The sequence below is a fragment of the Oryctolagus cuniculus genome, chromosome 7 (genome assembly GCF_964237555.1).
Source record: "Oryctolagus cuniculus chromosome 7, mOryCun1.1, whole genome shotgun sequence".
NCBI classification, from domain to species: domain Eukaryota; kingdom Metazoa; phylum Chordata; class Mammalia; order Lagomorpha; family Leporidae; genus Oryctolagus; species Oryctolagus cuniculus.
In genome coordinates, this window is record NC_091438.1 from 84,384,715 (window position 1) to 84,403,643 (window position 18,929).

Here is an 18,929-nt window from a genome sequence, read left to right on the forward strand (position 1 = left end):
TCAAAAATTTAAAACGAAAATATGGTTGATGTTTTATTTTCAAGTTACAATAAATTAGAGAAAATGCATTATTTTAAAGTCAGTTACCTAAAATTTTTATAAATTTTCACCTATTAAAGCCCTTCTGGCTACACAATTTTCTTACTCAAAGATCATTTCTATTTTATGAATTTATGATGCCTTCAACCACACTCTTTCAATCAGTCTCAGCCAGGTCTTGGCACAATCTGAAGAAATATGAAAGGCATGTCAATCTTAGTATTTTTATAAAATTTGAACATGTGTTCATACAAAGTTTAGGCTATGATGGTGCTATAAATTTAGAGTTTACAGATTAAAGATTTAGACTGTTGGGGAAATGCTTAAGTGTGTAAAGGGAACTATTAGACACATAATATTATTTGAAGAAGTATTTCACATCAAATTTGGGTGTCCAAAAGTAACATTCATTTAAATCTCTAAATTTTAGACTGCTTTGAAGCCAGCTGATAAAACTCAAATATTATTAAAGTTTCCATTAGATTCAATTTAATTAGTAAAGCAGGTGCCTTATAATTTACATGCATTTGATTTTTTTTTTTTTTTAACAGGCAGAGTTAGACAGTGAGAAAGGTCTTCCTTTTTCCATTGGTTTACCCCCTAAGTGGCCGCCATGGCTGGCACGTTGTGGCTGGCGCGCTGATCCGAAGCCAAGAGCCAGGTGCCTCCTCCTGGTCTCCCATGCGGGTGCAGGGGCCCAAGCACTTGGGCCATCTTCCACTGCAGCATTGATATTTTTGCCTTTGCTTCTCAGACCTTATTTTTATCATATATATATTTATATACATTATTTTCAAGACTACTTTTGTTCACTGGGAAACATTAAAGTGGTTTTTTCTTTCTGCTCTGCTGACAATTTTTGAAAAAAGGCTTTTTTTTTTTTTTTTTGACAGGCAGAGTGGACAGTGAGAGAGAGAGACAGGGAGAGAAAGGTCTTCCTTTGCCGTTGGTTCACCCTCCAATGGCCGCCGCTGCAGCCGGCGCACCGCGCTGATCCTGGCAGGAGCCAGGAGCCAGGTGCTTTTTCCTGGTCTCCCATGGGGTGCAGGGCCCAAGCACCTGGGCCATCCTCCACTGCACTCCCTGGCCATAGCAGAGAGCTGGCCTGGAAGAGGGGCAACCGGGACAGAATCCGGCGCCCCAACCGGGACTAGAACCCGGTGTGCCGGCGCCGCAAGGTGGAGGATTAGCCTATTGAGCCACGGCGCCGGCTCTGAAAAAAGGCTTTTGATGCTGCCTTATCATTCTTCAACATACTAAGACAGAAATTAGCAAAGTAGCAATACTGGACACAGGCAGAAATCTTTTACTGATATGCCTAAATCACCAAAAAGTTTAAATTAAGAACTAATGGAACCACAGATTTTGCAATATTATCTATGAACTCCTTCTCAGTATAGTACCTTACTCAGATTTAGCATTTAATAAACACAGAATTTGACAAGAGGTTCCAGAAACTAGTAAATAAATTTTTTACAAAGTGCTAATATGCGTGGTTCCCGAACCTTAGTAGTGGAGGACAGAAAAATTAATCCATATAAATTTATAAAGAAGTGAAATCAAAGGAAGTAGGGTTAAATTAATCTTTTTTTTTTTCTTTCTTTTTTAAAGATTTACTTTTTTGAAAGAGTAACACAGCAAGAGTGAGAGGAAGACAGACACAGACCTTCTATCTGCTGGTTCATCCTCCAAATGGCTGTTGCAGCTAGGGCTGAACCAGGACAAAATCGGGAGCCCTGTAACTCCATTTGGATCTCCCATATGTCTGGCAGGGGTCCAAATATTTGGGCCATCCTCTGCTGTCTTCCCAGGAGTATTAGCAGATTGCTGGATCAAAAGCAGAGTAGCCAGGACTCAAACTGGCATGGTGATACATATGGAATGCAGGTATCACAAGTGGGAGCTTAACAGGCTGCGCCACAACACTGGCCCTAAATTAATTTTTTCATTTGTCAACTAAGAACCAGAAAATGCGTCAAGGAGGGAAAAAAAGTAAACCCTAACTTCTAGTGGTTTCAATTTTTGTGAATTCTTCAAGTAAATTAAGAGAAATACAGTTAAAAAATTTACCAAATATAGGTATGCCTCAAGGTTTTCATAGTAAAAAATTAAAAGAACTTGTCCTTTTTAAACTATTTCAGACTTGTTGTTATAAAGTTTAAAAAAATGTATTGGTTATTTGGGAGAAAGAATACCACTAAAATCAGGAGATGTGAATTTCTTTTGACTAATATTTTTAATACTTGGCTGAATTTAAATTTTGTGTTATATATTAATTACAGAAAAGCTGTGTATAAATGAAATTGCTGAATAAAGTCATTTGTATTCTCTTTTATTTTAACCATAAAATTCCTATGGAAAAATTTTTGACTTAAGAAATACACAGCAGAAAATCACTAAGACCTTTTCTAGATATATAAGAAGGAAACAGCTCTTAAAATTTTTCTACTTAGCTCTCATACTTTTTGATAATAGTAGTAGTAATATAATTCAGAATAATAAAAGAACTTGTGTACTAATAAACCTTATGTTCTTTCTGGTACTCTTCTAGGAACAAGGCAGAATATCATTAACCTGTAACAGTGCTTGTTAAAGTTTTGTACTGAAACTTGACCAACAGTATTTTCCTTCCACAATGACCCTTGGGGCTTGTGTACGCATTTTGAATAAAGAGATTCTGCTCCAGCTCAAACATTTATTTCCAAATGATCCTTGCTCATCTTAACTATTTTTTCCTGTTTATGAAATTATCTTAAAAATAAATTCATATTTTAGCATACTAATTCATTCCAAGAGATATACTGCCATTTCCACTGAGGATTTTTAATGAACATGACACAGCTTTAGGAACTACCCTAACTTCTGCTATTAACTCTGTTGAGTATCACCTCTTACTTCATCTACTTTGTACTAATCTTTACGTAGTAAGTTTTGATAAACAAATTGAAGTAATATTCTAGTCTTAACAACAGAAAAAACAATACTCACTGAATTTCTAGTTTCTGCAGCTTTTGCCTTTTTTAGCCTGGTTTTTGCAGCATCCAAATCCAGTCTCTTATTTTGTAATAGTTTCCTTTCTTTCTGTTAATATAGAAAAGAAAAAAAGAATGATCAAACATGATTTAATCCAGTAAAAACACACATGCTGAAAGTATTATTCTCCATTAAATATATGTATTTCCTGGTAAAGATTTGTGAATACAAAATTGGCTGTTAAGTAATCATTCAGGCATTTAACTTTCCTTTTTCCTTAAAAAAACAAAAACAAAAACCTCTGGGGCAGATGGAAGATTAGGATAGAAATAAAAGAATAGTAGTTTGAATATTTTGTGATTTTGCCCCTCATAGAATACTGCAAAGTATCTTTTTGGCTGTTCCAATTAGGAAAGGGATTTTACTAGTAGCTACTGGGTAGAATCTAGGGATGCTACTACTAAACATCCCACAAGCAGTCAGCTCTCACAAAAAACTATTCAGTTCATTATGTAAGAAGGGGCCAGGTCGAGAAACTGTTTCAAACTGTTACAGATTATCCAGAAGATGCTTATGCTGAAGGAAGTATATGGGTCTAGAGTATGGCTCTCTTAATGTGCCACAACACCAAATGCAACTCAACTCCAAAATGGAATTTCAAAGTACAGTAAATAGTATGTGCCTGTGTGTGTGTGTGTATACAACTTGGAACTCCCCTGGGAACGTCAGTATGAAAATTAAGTTTAGGGGCTGGTGCTGTGGCATAGTGGGTAAAGTTGAAGCTTGTAGTCCGGGCATGCCATATGGCTAACAGTTGGAGTCTGAATCTAGCTCTCTGCTATGGCCTGGAAAAGCAGTGGAAGACGGTCCAAGTCTTTGGGCCCCTGTACCCACGTGGGAGACACGTAAGAAGCTCCTGGATTCTGGCTTCAGACTGGCTCAGTTACAGCTCTTGTGGTCATTTAGGGAACAAACCAGCGAATCCAAGACCTCTCTCTCTCTCTGTTTCTCTATAACTTTTGTCTTTCAAGTACATAAAAATCTTTAAAAAAAATTAAGTTTATAAAAATTGAGTTTGCTTTATTAATAGATTCCATACATCAAATTCTATTCTACTGACCAGCTAGTATCTTTTGAATCACATTTCAATTTGGTGGTTCTTCTCTGTTTCAGAACAGATACTTGCTTATATATGTATGTAAATACATGCTGACATTTAAAAATATTAAATTTCTCTACAATTTTAAAAGAAATCTACAAATTAAATTTGAAGATGCATTTCAGTAGACCACTCTTGCAAAAATCTGAGGAAAAAAATCCACCTAGTTCTTTACTCTGCATCACAGGCAATTTAAAATAAAAAATTATTGACTTGGTTAGGTTTGAGAAAAAGTTATGTTTTATACACTTCAGAAATAAAATAAAGCAGTGTGAAAACAGGCTTCTAGACACACATTAACAGATAAAAAAGAATAGCCAGACTAATACTTCCAATAATTAAGTTTCTAACTCCTAATGGAAGAATAGTTATATAATTATGCTATCGTGATATTTTGTACCATATTTTCATAATCATTCCAGGGCTGTATAGATAGAATTTAGTAATAGTAATGAATAATAATGGATGTAAAAGTATCTCAATAACACTACAGGACACAAGAACAGATGATGTTATTAATAATGGTCTTCCGTTTTAGTTTAGTTTTATGTTCTAATGAACATGTACCTATATAGATAATTTAAGTTTTCTAATCTCCTATATCTATAGTCAATAAGGGGCAAATTATTCATTAAAAACTAAATAGGCTGGTGCTGCGGCTCACTAGGCTAATCCTCTGCCTACAGCACCGGCACCCTGGGTTCTAGTCCTGGTCGGGGCGCCAGATTCTGTCCCGGTTGCCCCTCTTCCAGGCCAGCTCTCTGCTGTGGCCCAGTAAGGCGGTGGAGGATGGCCCAGGTCCTTGGGCCCTGCACCCATGTGGGAGACCAGGAGGAAGCACCTGGCTCCTGACTTTGTATCGGCGCAGCACACTGGCCGCAGCACACCGGGCTGTAGCGGCCATGTGGGGGGTGAACCATTGGAAGGAAGATCGTTCTCTCTGTCTCTCTCTCTCTCTCTCACTGTCTAACTTTGTCTGTTAAAAAAAAAAAAAAAAAAAAAAAAAAAAACCTAAAAAAGATCTAAGTTATTTTACTTAATAAAGGGAACATTTTCCAACTCACAGCAATTGTTTTATAATCTCCTTCTATAAAGTTTCTTAAAGGAGTGAGAAAATTTAAGGCTGAAGTTTGAATCAACTCTCTGTCTGCTGTTCCAATTCGTTTCTGTGTTTCTCCACATTTAATAAGAGCATTACCTGCAAAGGAGAAAAAAAAAATTTAACCAGGGTTTAGTAATGCAGAACATAAAATCATGTAAAGAAAAATTAGTAATGTGACTGCTTTAAAGTTATCATTTGTTTACTTGTGTTTAAGGTGGCTTTATTTTAAAAGTAAATTTAAGACTGTAAACATCTAAATAAAAAAAACTCAGATGAACTTTATGTCATATCATAGGTAACTGTGCAAATTCTACCAATGGATATATACATGTACCAAAACTCAACCCAAACAGTACAGTTATTTTACAAAAGTATAATGTTTACAATATTTTAGTAAGTAGATCAAGTTACAATTTTCCTCTGTTTCTGTAACTATACATTTATCTTATATTTTAAGTTTAGAAAAAAAAACTCATGTCATTATAACACATACACTCTAGTATTTAAATAGGGCAAGCACAGTAGGAAAGCAGAAAGTAGAGAAGAAAAGAAATCCTAAGGATCAGCCTTCTACTCCTAGTTTTGCCTATAATAAACTTTACCTCTGTGTATATTAATTCTTTCATGATAGAATGAGATTAGAACTAACTGGTAAGGAAAGGAAGACAGTACTGTAATTAAGAGGTCTGTCTCTGGATATGGACAGATTTACATATAAATTAGTAAGTATGTGATCATGGATGAATTACTTAACCTCTCCAAGCTTCAATTTCCTTCGCTTTTAAATGGCGATAATAGAATTTATCTTACTTGTAGGATATGAGAGGATTTACTGAAGTAATACATAAACACATGTACTCCATTGTACTTATTAGTACAATGCATGAAATACTACATTTTTAGTTACAAGCTATTAATAATAGGTTCAAGAGGCCCAATTCCAATAATCAGGACACATTTACTGAAACTATCAGAGGTACAGATTAAGGAAATTAAAAATGGAAAAAATCTATAAGTTTTTTAATGCTCATGCTTCAGCAGGTCTTTAGCTTGGTGAAGGAAAAAACTGGGTCTCCTTCAGATATCTTTATGACTCAAGCATCTGATCAACAGTGATGTACAAAGTTTTTCTAAAAATTAAGTTAAAATTTAGAAATAATTATCTATTTTAAAATCTTAAGAATTTCATTATTTATTTATTTATTTTGACAGGCAGAGTTAGACAGTGAGAGAGAGACAGACAGAGAGAAAGGTCTTCCTTCCGTTGGTTCATCCCCCAAATGGCCACTACGGCTGGTGCACTGCGCCGATCCGAAACCAGGAGCCAGGTGCTTTCTCCTGGTCTCCCATGCGGGTGCAGGGCCCAAGCACTTGGGCCATCCCCCACTGCCTTACTGGGCCACAGCAGAGAGCTGGATTGGAAGAGGAACAACCGGGACAGAATGCGGTGCCCCAACTGGGACTAGAACCTGGGGTGCCAGAGCCACAGGTGGAGGATTAGCCAAGTGAGCCGCGGCGCTGGCCAATCTTAAGAATTTTTTAAAAGATTTTTATTTATTTAAGAGGTAGAGTTACAGACAGAGAAAGGGAGACAGAGAAATCTTCCATCTGTTGGTTCACTCCCCAAACGGCTGCAATGGGCAGAGATGAGCTGATCCCAAGCCAGGAGCCAGGAAACTCTTCCAGGTCTCCCACATAGATGCATGGGCCCAACCACTTGTGCCACCTTAAACTGCTTTCCCAGGCACAAGAAGAGAGCTGTATTGGAAGAGGAGCAGCCAGGACACCAGTGCCATATGGGATGCTGGCATTGCAGGGGAGGCTTGGCCCAACACCACAGGACTGGCCCCGTATTTAAAATCTTAAGAATTTTCAACTTTATCAAAGAATTTTTTTGAAGAATACAATGTAGAAATTACAAAGTTATACATAGGAAAAGCTTCATTCATTGCATTATACAACTTATACATTATTTCCTCAACATAAAGATGGCTACCAAAACTTAATTCATTTAATCCCAGGATTTATGAGTTATTTCATACATCAGAAACTATCTGTGGAAACTCAATCTATTTACAATTTCATATCCAAATAAGAATCAATTTCTTGCAAGAGTTTTTTTTTTTTTTTTTTTACATTCTGAAAGTTTATTTATTTAAAAAGCAGAGTTAGAGAGAGGGAGGGAGAGACAGAGAGAAAGGTCTTTCATCTGCTAATTCACTCCCCAAATGTCCCTAACAGCCAGGATTCTGTCAGCAGGAAACCAGTATATCAGAACTCTATCCAGTTCTCCTACATGGGTGGTAGGAATCCAAGTACTTGGGCTGCCTCCCAGGCACATCTGCAGGAAGCTGGACTGGAAGCACTGTATTCAGGACTTGAACTTGCACTCTGATATCAAATGTGGGATCCCAAGCAGTGTCTCACCCCACTGCACCACAAACCATGTCCCTGTTCAGATATTTTGTTTGTATCTTATTGAGAGGGATTATTTAAGTAAAGTAGCCTGAAAAATGGTTTCCCAGATCATACAACCTTCAGAGGGTTGTCAATTTATTGTGCTGCCTCAAACTAGTGGTACCTTCTGCTCCAATGACACTGGAAATAAGCTCTTGATTTTAGTTCTTAAAGTCCTCTGCCCCTTCTGCTTATACTCAGCAACTGAATTTTTTTAAGTCTTAATAAAGAGAAGCATTAGCCATAAACATCCAGAAAATAAGCTATAGAAATCTCAGGTTGTCTTATGTTACCAGAAACTTTTATCTGAGTGATAAGGAGGTATGACACTGAACTTCAGAGTTGTACATTTAAGTCAGAATATAGCAATTAAGAAAGACTGGCCGGCACCGCGGCTCACTAGGCTAATCCTCTGCCTGCGGTGCCGGCATCCCATATGGGTGCCGGCTTCTAGTCCCGGTTGCTGCTCTTCCAGTCCAGCTCTCTGCTGTGGCCCGGGAGGGCAATGCAGGATGGCCCAAGTCCTTGTGCCCCTGCACCCGCATGGGAGACCAGGAGGAAGCACCTGGCTCCTGGCTTTGGATCGGCTCAGCGCGATGGCTGTAGTGGCCATTTGGAGAGTGAACCAACGGAAGGAAGACCTTTCTCTCTGTCTCTCTCTCTCACTGTCTAATTCTGCCTGTCAAAAAAAAGGAAGATGGCATAACTGTAAAACACAATTACAGAATATCTGAAACATACAAAAGGAAACTAGAAATTAATTCTAAACATCTAAAGAGAACATTTTTGGGGTACTGATATTATTCCCAAATTTTAACAACAGCACTATAGTGATTTGTTCAACTTACTATGCACCAAGTACCTTCAATATAAAATAAATAAGCCCTTTAGAAAGCTTAAAAATAAAAGCAGAAGATATATATATATATATATATATATATATATATATATAACAATGACTGTATTATAAAACAAGAAATACATTACAATAGAGATGTTGGAAGATCAATAGGAGTCCAAGTGAAAAATTCACTTAACTTTTCAGAACTAAAAAAGATATAAATTCTGGGGCCAGTGCTGTGACATTTGGAGACCTGGCTGCTTCACTTCCAATCTAGCCCCCTGTTAATGTGCCTGGCAAAGCAGTGGAAGATGGCCTAAGTGCTTAGGACCCTGCACCCATGTATGAGATCCAGAAGAAGCTCCTCACTCCTGGCTTTGGATTGGCTCAGCCCAGCCTGTTGTGCCCATTTGGGTAGCAAACCAGCAGATCAAAGACAACTCTGTCTCTTCCTCTCTCTGTAACTCTACCATTCAAAATAAATAAATAAATTCTTTTTTAAAAAAAGATATGAATTTTCAGAACAATTAAATATTTGCTTAAATATATTAAGTTGACCTTTAGCTACTTATTGGTCACTTGTATTTCTGAAGTTATCAAAAATTTTAACTTAATAAACTTGAGGCTAAAGGAGATTTAATATATGTTAATTACATCCCTAAGCAGTTAAAATCTAAGAATAAATGTATTTTTTACAAAACCTTTTTACCTTTCACTTACCATATGCTGTTCCGGGACCAAACTCAGTCCCCGCATCAATCATATATTGTCCCAAAAGTTCTGGGTTGTTTATACGACTTGGAGCTTTTCTATCCAATTTCTCATAAACAAATTCTTCTATCCTGGCATCTAAGAGAAAGGTTAAAATTACCCATAATTTCAAAAATGCAATACTATGTAAAAGATTATTCTGGTCTTCTATCTGACATAAGCAATTAGCACATTCAAGTATATATCTTAGCATATAATTTTTTTATATGTTAAAATATTACTTAGCTCTAAGAAATTTGTATTTTAGAAATTTGATAAAATATCTTGGCACAAAACCTATGTAAGAAATAAAGCTACTCTCTGAGTATTCTATGGGATTTTAATGTTCCAGAAGATTGATGATAATTCAGCTATTATGTACTGGAGTTGTCTTTTCCCCTATTTTAGCATTTTGAATTCTAATGTTTAAACTTTGAATAGACTTCAAATTTCAAAATCAAAGACCTCCAGCTAGGAAAATAGGGAATTAAAAGACCTACAAAAACCAAAGGGTCACCACATCTGACACCTTTAGCATCAGTACGTGCTTTGCTTATTGTAATATTTAACAGAAAAGAAATTCATATTTACATCACTGCCAAAAAGGGAGGTACGTTGAGAAAAATGAGAAAATAACTGAAGTTTCCAGCAGCAATGATTAAGTATAAGTTAAAATCACAATCTGGTAAGAACCTAAGCCAAACTGGTTTCTTTTAAGCACTTCACATAGATTCCTACATAAATTTCACACAGTACACTGAAAATTTCAAAACCCAGCAGTACTAGTAACAGAAACAGTTCAGGAATTGGCAAAAGGGTAATTATAATACATAACAGAATAATAATAATTTTTGTGGTAGATTCCAGTTATAAAAAGGGTTTTTAGGCAGGAATTTAAAAGCCTTTACTTTAGTTAAAATCAAAATGAGCCTTTTCAAAAGATAACCAATCAGAGGATGCTAACTAAATTTTGGAATTTCAGTTTCTGACTGGAGTGATTCTTAGCTTCGATTACTTTTATACCTATCTGGTCAAAGGTGTACAGCTGGGATGAGTAGTTGGTACACTGATTATGATGTCTACATCCCATAATGGAGTACCCAGGTTCAAGTATCCACTTTGTTTCCAATTCCAACTCCCTGCTAACGTGTACCTTGGGAGGTACTGCATGATAGCTTAAGTACTTGGGTTTCTGCCACCCATGTGGAAGACCCAGATTAAGTTCTGGGCTGGCTTCAAGCTGGCCCAACTCTTTGTTGTTGCAGGCATCTGGGAGAATGAATCAGTACTCTCTCCTTGCTTTTAAAGAAATAAAAATAAATTTAAAAAAAAGTTTACAGTTGAAATCTATGTAGATTTAATTCTGTTAATAAAACACTTGGTACCTTAATACATCAAAGTATCATTTCAACAGGCCAAAAAAATCTTAAAATAGGCAGGCAATTCTGCCTATAATGCAATATATATTTTTAACTGTAGTCTCTAAAAATCATGCGTGAAAAATAACAGGGCTCACAGTGTAGTGGAAGGAGAAGGTCATGCCAAGATGGTTGACAAAGAGGAGTTGGGTATGATTGCTCAAAATCTATGTAACTTTATAAGCCAGAGTAAAACAATTCTGTATTACTTTATGACCCAAAATGAATGGTGATATGGGGTGTTATACTATGTTTTCTTTTTTACCAGCTGTGTATGAACTTATTGGCCAATCAGAAAAACATACTCTAGACTAGACTTACACAGAGAGTCTTCAAAAAGTTCAAGGAAAATGGATATTGTGAAAATCTTGTGCATGGCTTTAAAATTTTTTTTGTACCCAAACAGACTTATAATTCTGTTTTGCCATAAACTTTTAGAAGTCTCCTTGTATGTAAAGAGCAAGAGGAAAAATGTCTCTCACTTTTTCAAAGTGCCATGGTATATGATTTATATGGTTTTAAATAAATAAGAAATACTACATGGTATCCTAAGACAATGGGCCATACTTGTATTCCTAAATTACATATTAAAGACATAATTCAGGAATCACTAAAATTTAACTAAAGTGACAGAATTACCAGTATTTCTTATAGTACTTTAAGTTAGTATCTAAAAGTAAGTCTAATGACATTTCACAACACGGTCACAATAACACTGGGGAAAAAGAAAGGAAGGCAAGCAGCGGTGACTTTGTTCTTCAGCTTTGATATATAAAGCTCACAGTGAAGACTGGACGTTAATATACCTGGTTCTAGTCCAAGTTCCACTAATTAGCTTTGTCACATTGGACAAGAGGCTAACTCGTGAATATCATTGAATAAATAATTATTATGCACTAATTTTCAAGGCTGCTGAATTGAGAGACCTGAAAAACCCATGGTTGTCTGAAAATCAAATAGAGTTAACTTATGTGAAAATATAAAACTTAACATAAACAAGCCGAAAAAAGTAATCGTTTAAGTTTCTATTTAATGTTCCCTTTATTATGTAGGGACAACTGTTCCTTAGATGAAAAAGAAAAATGTTTTAATTATCACTGCCTCTTTTAACTCTTTAAATATATATTTATTTATTTGAAAGTCCTGGGGCCAGTGTCGTGGCACAGCAAGTTAAACTGCTGCTGCAGTGCTGGCATCTCATATGGGTGCCGGTTGGAGTCCCCACTGCTCCACTTCCAATCCAGCCTCGCCTGCTAATGTGCCTGGGAAAGCAGTGGAAGATGGCCCAAGTCCTTGGACTCTTGCCACTCACATATGGAAGACCTGGAAGCTCTTGGCTCCTGGCTCTGGCCTGGCCCAGCCTCGGCCATTTAGGAAGTGAACCAGCAGATCAAGATCTCTGTCTCTCTTCTTTTTTTGTAACTTGGCCTTTCTAAATACATCTTTAAAGAAGAGAGGAAAAAAAAAAAAAAAAAAAACAGAGAGAGAGAGAGAGAGAGAGAGAGAGAGAGCTCTTCAATCTACTGGTTTACTCAAGTAACTGCAACAGCCGAGGCCTGGGTCAGGCAGAATCTAGGAGTGCGGCACTCAATCCAGGTCTCCCATGTGTGGCAAAGACCCAAACACTAGAGCACCTGCTGCCTATTAGCAGCAAGCTGGATCAGAAGTGGAGAAGTGGGACTCAAACCAGACATTGTAATATGAGATGTGGATATAACAAGCAGTGACTTTAACCACTGCATCCAACACCTGTCCCCTACTCCTCACTCAACATAACTCTATTTTTTATTTAAAGCTTTTATTCAGTGAATGCAAATTTCATAGATACAACTTTAAGAATATAGTGGCTTTCCCCCCCATACCCACCCTACTACCCCCACTCCCATCCCACACCTCCTACTCCCTCTTCCATCCCATTCTTCATTAAGATTCATTTTAATTAACTTTATATACACAAGACCAACTCTATACTAAGTAAAGATTTCAACAGTTTGCACTCACCCCCAAACACAACATATAAAGTACTGTTTGAGAATAAGTTTTGCTGGTAATTCTCATAGTACAACTCATTAGGGACAGAGGCCCTACATGGGGAGTAAGTACATAGTGACTTCTGTTGTTAATTTAACAATTAACACTTCCAACATAACTCTTAAAATCCAAAGCTGTTGCCTGAAATTGAAGTTTAGGAGGATTCTACAGACCTGAAAACTTTATTTGTAAATTTGCTACAGGATACACAGAAGTGTTTATTATCTCTTCACAAAAGTACATAAAATAATAACCATAGACTCTGAAGCCACACTCAAAATTCTATTTTCAGTTATCAAAACATTTTAACAATAAAATAAACACTAATAGTATTTAAGGCAGATAGAAGGTAAACTTTCTTACTTGGATTTGGCTGCAATAATACTTCTGTTTGTTTCATTATTTTTTCTGTCCATATTTTGGTACATTCAGCTTTGCTAAGGAGGTTCTCTAAGTGAGCATCCAATTCTGTCTTCTCTGCCTGGCCCAGCTTTTCTTCTGTGAACTGTTACATATATATATAAAAAAAAAGTTGAAATATACCTCAAATAAATTTTAGGAAATTTTATCAATAGGTAAAAAACAAACTCAAGTCCAAATAATCCTAAACATATAAACAATTGTGCTTTGGCTTTATTTTTTAGCCAGTGCCTATGAATGCCTCCCCCCCTTTTGCCCCTATAGTAGTAGTTGTTTATCCATAAGTTTTGTGGCATTTATGACGACTTAATATATATTACAGTTATCACATATTCTTAGTTCTGCTAAAATGTGTGAGTGAATTCTGTAGAAAATGCAGCTAAGTGCTTGGTTTATAAATATTTCTTACAATTAAAGGCAGCAAGAATAATGGTGAGGAGTAAGAATTTTGTCAGTTAGATCTGAGTCCTGACTACATTGCCAACTATTTGATCTGAGCAAGTTTTTGAGTATTTTTTCTTCAGTATTGTTAAAGAAAGACAATACATATTTTATAATGTTTTAAAGATTAAGACTGTGTAACTTAAATAATTTTGTTCAGTGCCTACTAATTATTTAAGCTTAAAAAAGGCTGTTTATGTTTATTGTGAATTGTGTATTTATATGGGCACTTTCCTCACATCTAGTCAGATTTTTATGGGATGTTCTGGGATATGCTCTTGCAGTTTATTTATAAACCTTTGAAACACACCCCTATTTGTACCTTGGAGGTGTCTTTTAAAGACCATAAAATGCAGTATAATGTATACTCAATATATCAATTTTTAATCTATTGACAGTGTTGCTATTAAGAAAGGCAGCATTGTTGATGCAATAATAAGGAGGTAAAAAATATTTCTGTGCAAATCTTATTGAGCCTCTGGATACTTTTAATTAAACAGAGGAGACCATGACTCAGACTGTTGATCACTATAATTTTTCTTTGGAATATATGGCTTTGTCCATCCAAAAGTATCCCATGAGCACTAATATTATGGTTACTCATGACTAACTCCCAGTTAACAAAATTGCGTTCATCTTGTCTTTTCTCCCCATTCCTCAAAAAATCTTTTCTGCCAATCTCTTTTCTGAGATTTATTTCAGCATTTTTTCTTGGTCTAATAGTTTTAGTTGGTTATTATTACTTGTTAGCTAAAGGATTCTCTAAAATTTTATTCATAAGACTTCTGGTTAAAATTCCCACTGAAGATCCTGTTCAGGGGCTAGAAACAATGGTTTAAATGGCTGCTATAAAGCCTTACTTGTTTTTGAGACTGCTCTGTACCCAAGCCCTGATATACAAAGTGAATTGAGAATTGCAGTTACAACTTATTGCCCAAGTCTGAGGACTGCCTTAACTTTATGAAAGCAAACCCTGAGCCTATGGTCAGCTGGATAAACTATGCAACCTCATTCTCAAAAGAGAACAAGATGTAAGCATAGGGGCCGGCGCTGTGGTTCATTTGGTTAATCCTCCGCCTGTGGCGCCGGCATCCCATATGGACCCCGGGTTCTAGTCCCGGTTGCTCCTCTTCCAGTCCAGCTCTCTGCTGTGGCCTGGGAAAGCAGTGGAGGATGGCCCAGGTGCTTGGGCCCCTGCACTCGCATGGGACACCAGGAAGAAGCACCTGGCTCCTGGCTTGGGATCAGCGCAGCGCCGGCCATAGCGGCCATTTTGGGGGGTGAACCAATGGAAGGAAGAAGACCTTTCTCTCTCTCTCTCACTGTCCATAACTCTACCTGTCAAATAAATTAAAAAAAAAAAGGAAAAAAAAAAGGTGTAAGCATAGACTTCCTATATAGATCAGACCACCAACAGTCAGACAGAAAATCTTCCATATAAAGCAACCAGTAGAAAGGGAAAAAAAGAGACTACAACCAGGTTAATATCAATTCAAAATGATGATTTAAGAAAAATTTTTTGCACTTTAAAAATCAGAATCACAGGGGTCAGTGCTGTCATGTAGAGGGTTAAGCCACCGCCTGTGACACCAGCATCCCATATAGGCTGCTCCATTTCTGATCTAGCTTCTTGTTAATGGCCTGCAAAAAGGAGAAGATGGCCCAAGTGACTGGATCCCTGCCACCCATGTGGGAGACCTGAAATTAAACTCCTGTCCTCCGCCTGGCCCAGTCCTGGCTGTTGTGGCCATCTGAGAAGTGAACCAGTGGATGGAAGATCTCTCTCCTTCTCCAACACTTTCAAATAAATAAATCTTTAAAAAAAATTGGAAACACAAGCATAAATTCCCCTTTTAGAAAAAAGTGGAAGATGGCCCAACTCCTTGGGCCCTTGCATCCTTGTGGAAGGCCCAGAAGAAGCTCCTGGCTCCTGGTTTTAGATCAGTCCAGCTCTGGCCATTGTGGCCATTTGGGGAGTGTACCAGTGGATGGAAACTCTCAGCTCTCTTTCTCTCCCTCTCTCTGCCTTTCAAATAAATAAATACATCTTTTTTTTAAATTCCCCTTTTATAAGTATAGCTATTTGTTCATTTCATTCATTCCTTCAACAAATATTTATTAGCATCTACACAGATGCCAGGCACTGTTCTAAGCACATGGGTTTCTGCAGCCAACAAAGCAGATAAGGTCTTTGCTCTTAGGAAGCTAATAACATTTTAACAAGGAGGACAATAAACAAGCTGATGACAAAGACATCAAGATTGTGGGGAGTGACTCAACATAGGTGGTACTTCTGTTTCTTGAGTGACATAATGAGTTTAAATATTACGAAGAATTGGCTGGCGCCGCCGCTCACTAGGCTGATCCTCCGCCTGCGGCGCCCACACCCCGGGTTCTAGTCCCGGTCGGGGCGCCGGATTCTGTCCCAGTTGCTCCTCTTCCAGTCCAGCTCTCTGCTGTGGCCCGGGAGGGCACTGGAGGATGGCCCAAGTCCGTGGGCCCTCCACCTGCATGGGAGACCAGGAGGAAGCACCTGGCTCCTGGCTTCGGATTGGTGCAGTGTGCTGGCTGTTGCAGCCATTTGGGGGGTGAACCAACAGAAGGAAGACCTTTTCTCTGTCTCTCTCTCTCTCTAACTCTGCCTGTCAAAAAAAATTATTACTAAGTATTCATTTTGGGGGGGAGCAAAAGAAATTAGGGAAGGCTTCAATGGGCAAGGGATGGGAGACCCGGGCTTAGAAGAGTATGAGATGGGAGCGATCAGAGAAATAGCATCTCTGAGCAATTAAGAAATAGCCTGAGAGGCAGCGCTGCGGCTCACTTGGCTAATCCTCCACCTGCGGTGCCGGCACACCGGATTCTATCCCAGTTGCTCCTCTTCCAATCCAGCTCTCTGCTGTGGCCCAGGCAGGCAGTGGAGGATGGCCCAAGTGCTTGGGCCCTGCACCCGCTTGGGAGACCAGGAGGAAGCACCTGGCTCCTGAATTTGGATTGGCGCAGTGCGCCGCCGCAGCGGCCATTTGGGGGATGAACCAACGGAAGGAAGACCTTTTTCTCTGTCTCTCTCTCTCTCTCTCTCACTAACTCTGCCTGTCAAAAAACAAACAAACAAAAAAAACAAAAAGAAATAGCCTGAGGCTGAAAAGAAAGAAATTATCTATGTAAAGATTTAAGGGTAGAATATATAGTCCTCTGATGATTTATTTCCAGTTGCATTATTTCTATAGGATCCTTAGCATCACCTTTTAGTATATGAAGTATCAATATTAATTATTTTCTAGAAAGCCTTAATTTATATTTAATAACAAAGAAAAAGTAAGATTAAAAGATCAGCGATATTAAAAATCAGTATTTATGAGTTCAGTTTTTAGGCATTTTTCTGAAAACTAGAAGACATGGTCTCTGTTATAGGAGAAATAATTGAGTATTATCTAAGCAGTATAAACCTACAGGACTATTTTTTTCAGAACATAAAATGTTATCTAACAGGGTGCAGTGTTTGGCTTAGCAGTTAAGACATCAGTTAGGAAACTGGCACCCACATTGGAGTGCCTGAGTTCTGAGTCCCAATTCTGCTCCCAATTCCAGCTTCCTTCTAACATGTACTCTGGTAGGCACCAGATAATGGTACAAGTAGATGGGTACCTGCCACCCATGTGGGAGACTTGGATTGAGTTCCCAGGAACTCAGCATTTGGGGAGACCAGTAGATCAAAGTTCTGTAACTCTGCTTCTCAAACAAAAATAAAAATTAAAAAGCTTTACCTATTAGATGTTCAAAAAACACACTGGAATTAAAGGAACAGCCTGGAATTTTCTAAAAAGTTTTTTAAATGAGGCTGGCATTGTAGCTTAGTGGGTAAATCCACTTCCTATGACACCAACATCCCATATGGGTGCCGGTTTGAGTTCCTATTACTCCACTTCCAATTCAGCTCTCTGCTAATGGCCTGGGTAAAGTAGTGGAAGATGGCCCAACCCACTGGGAGACCTGGATGAAGCTCCTGGCTTTGGCCTGGCCCAATCCCAGCTGTTGTAGACATCTGGGGAGTAAACCAGTGGATGGAAGATTTCTGTCTCTCCTTCTCTCTGTAACTCTTTCAATAAATAAATTTTTCAAAAAAAAGTTTTAAAATAGTGATTAAAGAAACAGTCACTGAATTTATCTGACACAAGTTAGGATTTAGGGCAAGTTTTCTCCTGATAGTATTATAGAGAACAAACAATCAGAAAATTAATTATTTGGAAAATAAAATGTTTCCATCTTCAGGTCAAAAGGCTTGTTTACATATTTAATATATATATATTTTTTAGAAGCTAAGCAGCAACCAATTTTTTTTTTTTTTTGACAGGCAGATTTAGACAGTGAGAGAAAGAGAGAGAAAGGTCTTCCTTCTGTTAGTTTACCCACCAAATGGCTGCTACAGCATGCGCACTGCACCAATCCAAAGCCAGGAGCCAGGGGCTTCCTCCTGGTCTCAATGCGGGTGCAGGGCCCAAGGGCCATCCTCCAGTGCCCTCCCGGGCCACAGCAGAGAGCTGGACTGGAAGAGCAGCAACTGGGACTAGAACCTGGGTTGCTGGTGCCACAGGCAGAGGATTAACCTAGTGAGCCATGGCGCCGGCCCATATTTAATATTTTATTTGTTGATTATCATGGTACTACCTTTTTTTTTTTTTTTTTTAAGATTTATTTGAAAGATGGAGTTCTAGAGAGAGAGAGATGGGGAGGGTAGGAAAGGTGCCTTCTACCCTGGTTCACTCCTCATTTAGCTGGGGCTGAGCTGATCTGAAGCCAGGAGCTTCTTCTGGGTCTCCCATGTGAATGCCGGAGCCCAAGGAACTGGGCTGTCCTCTGCTGCTTTCCCAGATGCATTAGCAGAGAGCTGGATAGGAGGTGGAATAGGCAGGACTCAAAGCAGTGCTTACATGTGTTGCTGGTGCTGCAGGCTAGGGCTTTAACCCACTGTGCCACAGTGCTGGTCCTTAATGGTACTACCTTGCAGTTATCTCATTAAGTACACTTTTTTTTTTTTTAGTAAAAAAAGATAGAAGTACAAGTATAATATAGTAATGAATATTTGCATCCAGTCTGAGGAAGAAACAAAGAAATATGTAAACTGATTTACAAAATAAGATTCTACAAACAAACAAGAGTAGTTTATTATTCTAGTTCAGAAGGACAAAAATAAACAATAATATAAGGAAACCTTACAAATCAGTGAGATAGTCTAACTGCAGAATAACTCTTCAGAAAATAGCAATTCTAAGGGAGGGTTCACATAAACTATGTACTTAA

The 18,929-nt window shown here is 38.0% G+C and overlaps 1 protein-coding gene across 6 annotated transcripts in view; it reads right to left on the minus strand.

Annotated features, from left to right (window-relative positions):
* Window positions 1–18,929, minus strand: part of SH3GLB1 (SH3 domain containing GRB2 like, endophilin B1) — a 44,436-nt gene that overhangs the window by 15,287 nt on the left and 10,220 nt on the right. For all 6 annotated transcript variants that reach the window (XM_002715522.5, XM_051857528.2, XM_051857527.2 and 3 more), the window contains exons 2-5: window positions 13,134–13,275; window positions 9,292–9,420; window positions 5,236–5,369; window positions 3,028–3,120 (exon numbers count right to left, since the gene is read on the minus strand). In XM_002715522.5, the coding sequence (XP_002715568.3) occupies window positions 3,028–3,120; window positions 5,236–5,369; window positions 9,292–9,420; window positions 13,134–13,275 (498 nt within the window). The remainder of the gene's footprint in view (window positions 1–3,027; window positions 3,121–5,235; window positions 5,370–9,291; window positions 9,421–13,133; window positions 13,276–18,929) is intronic.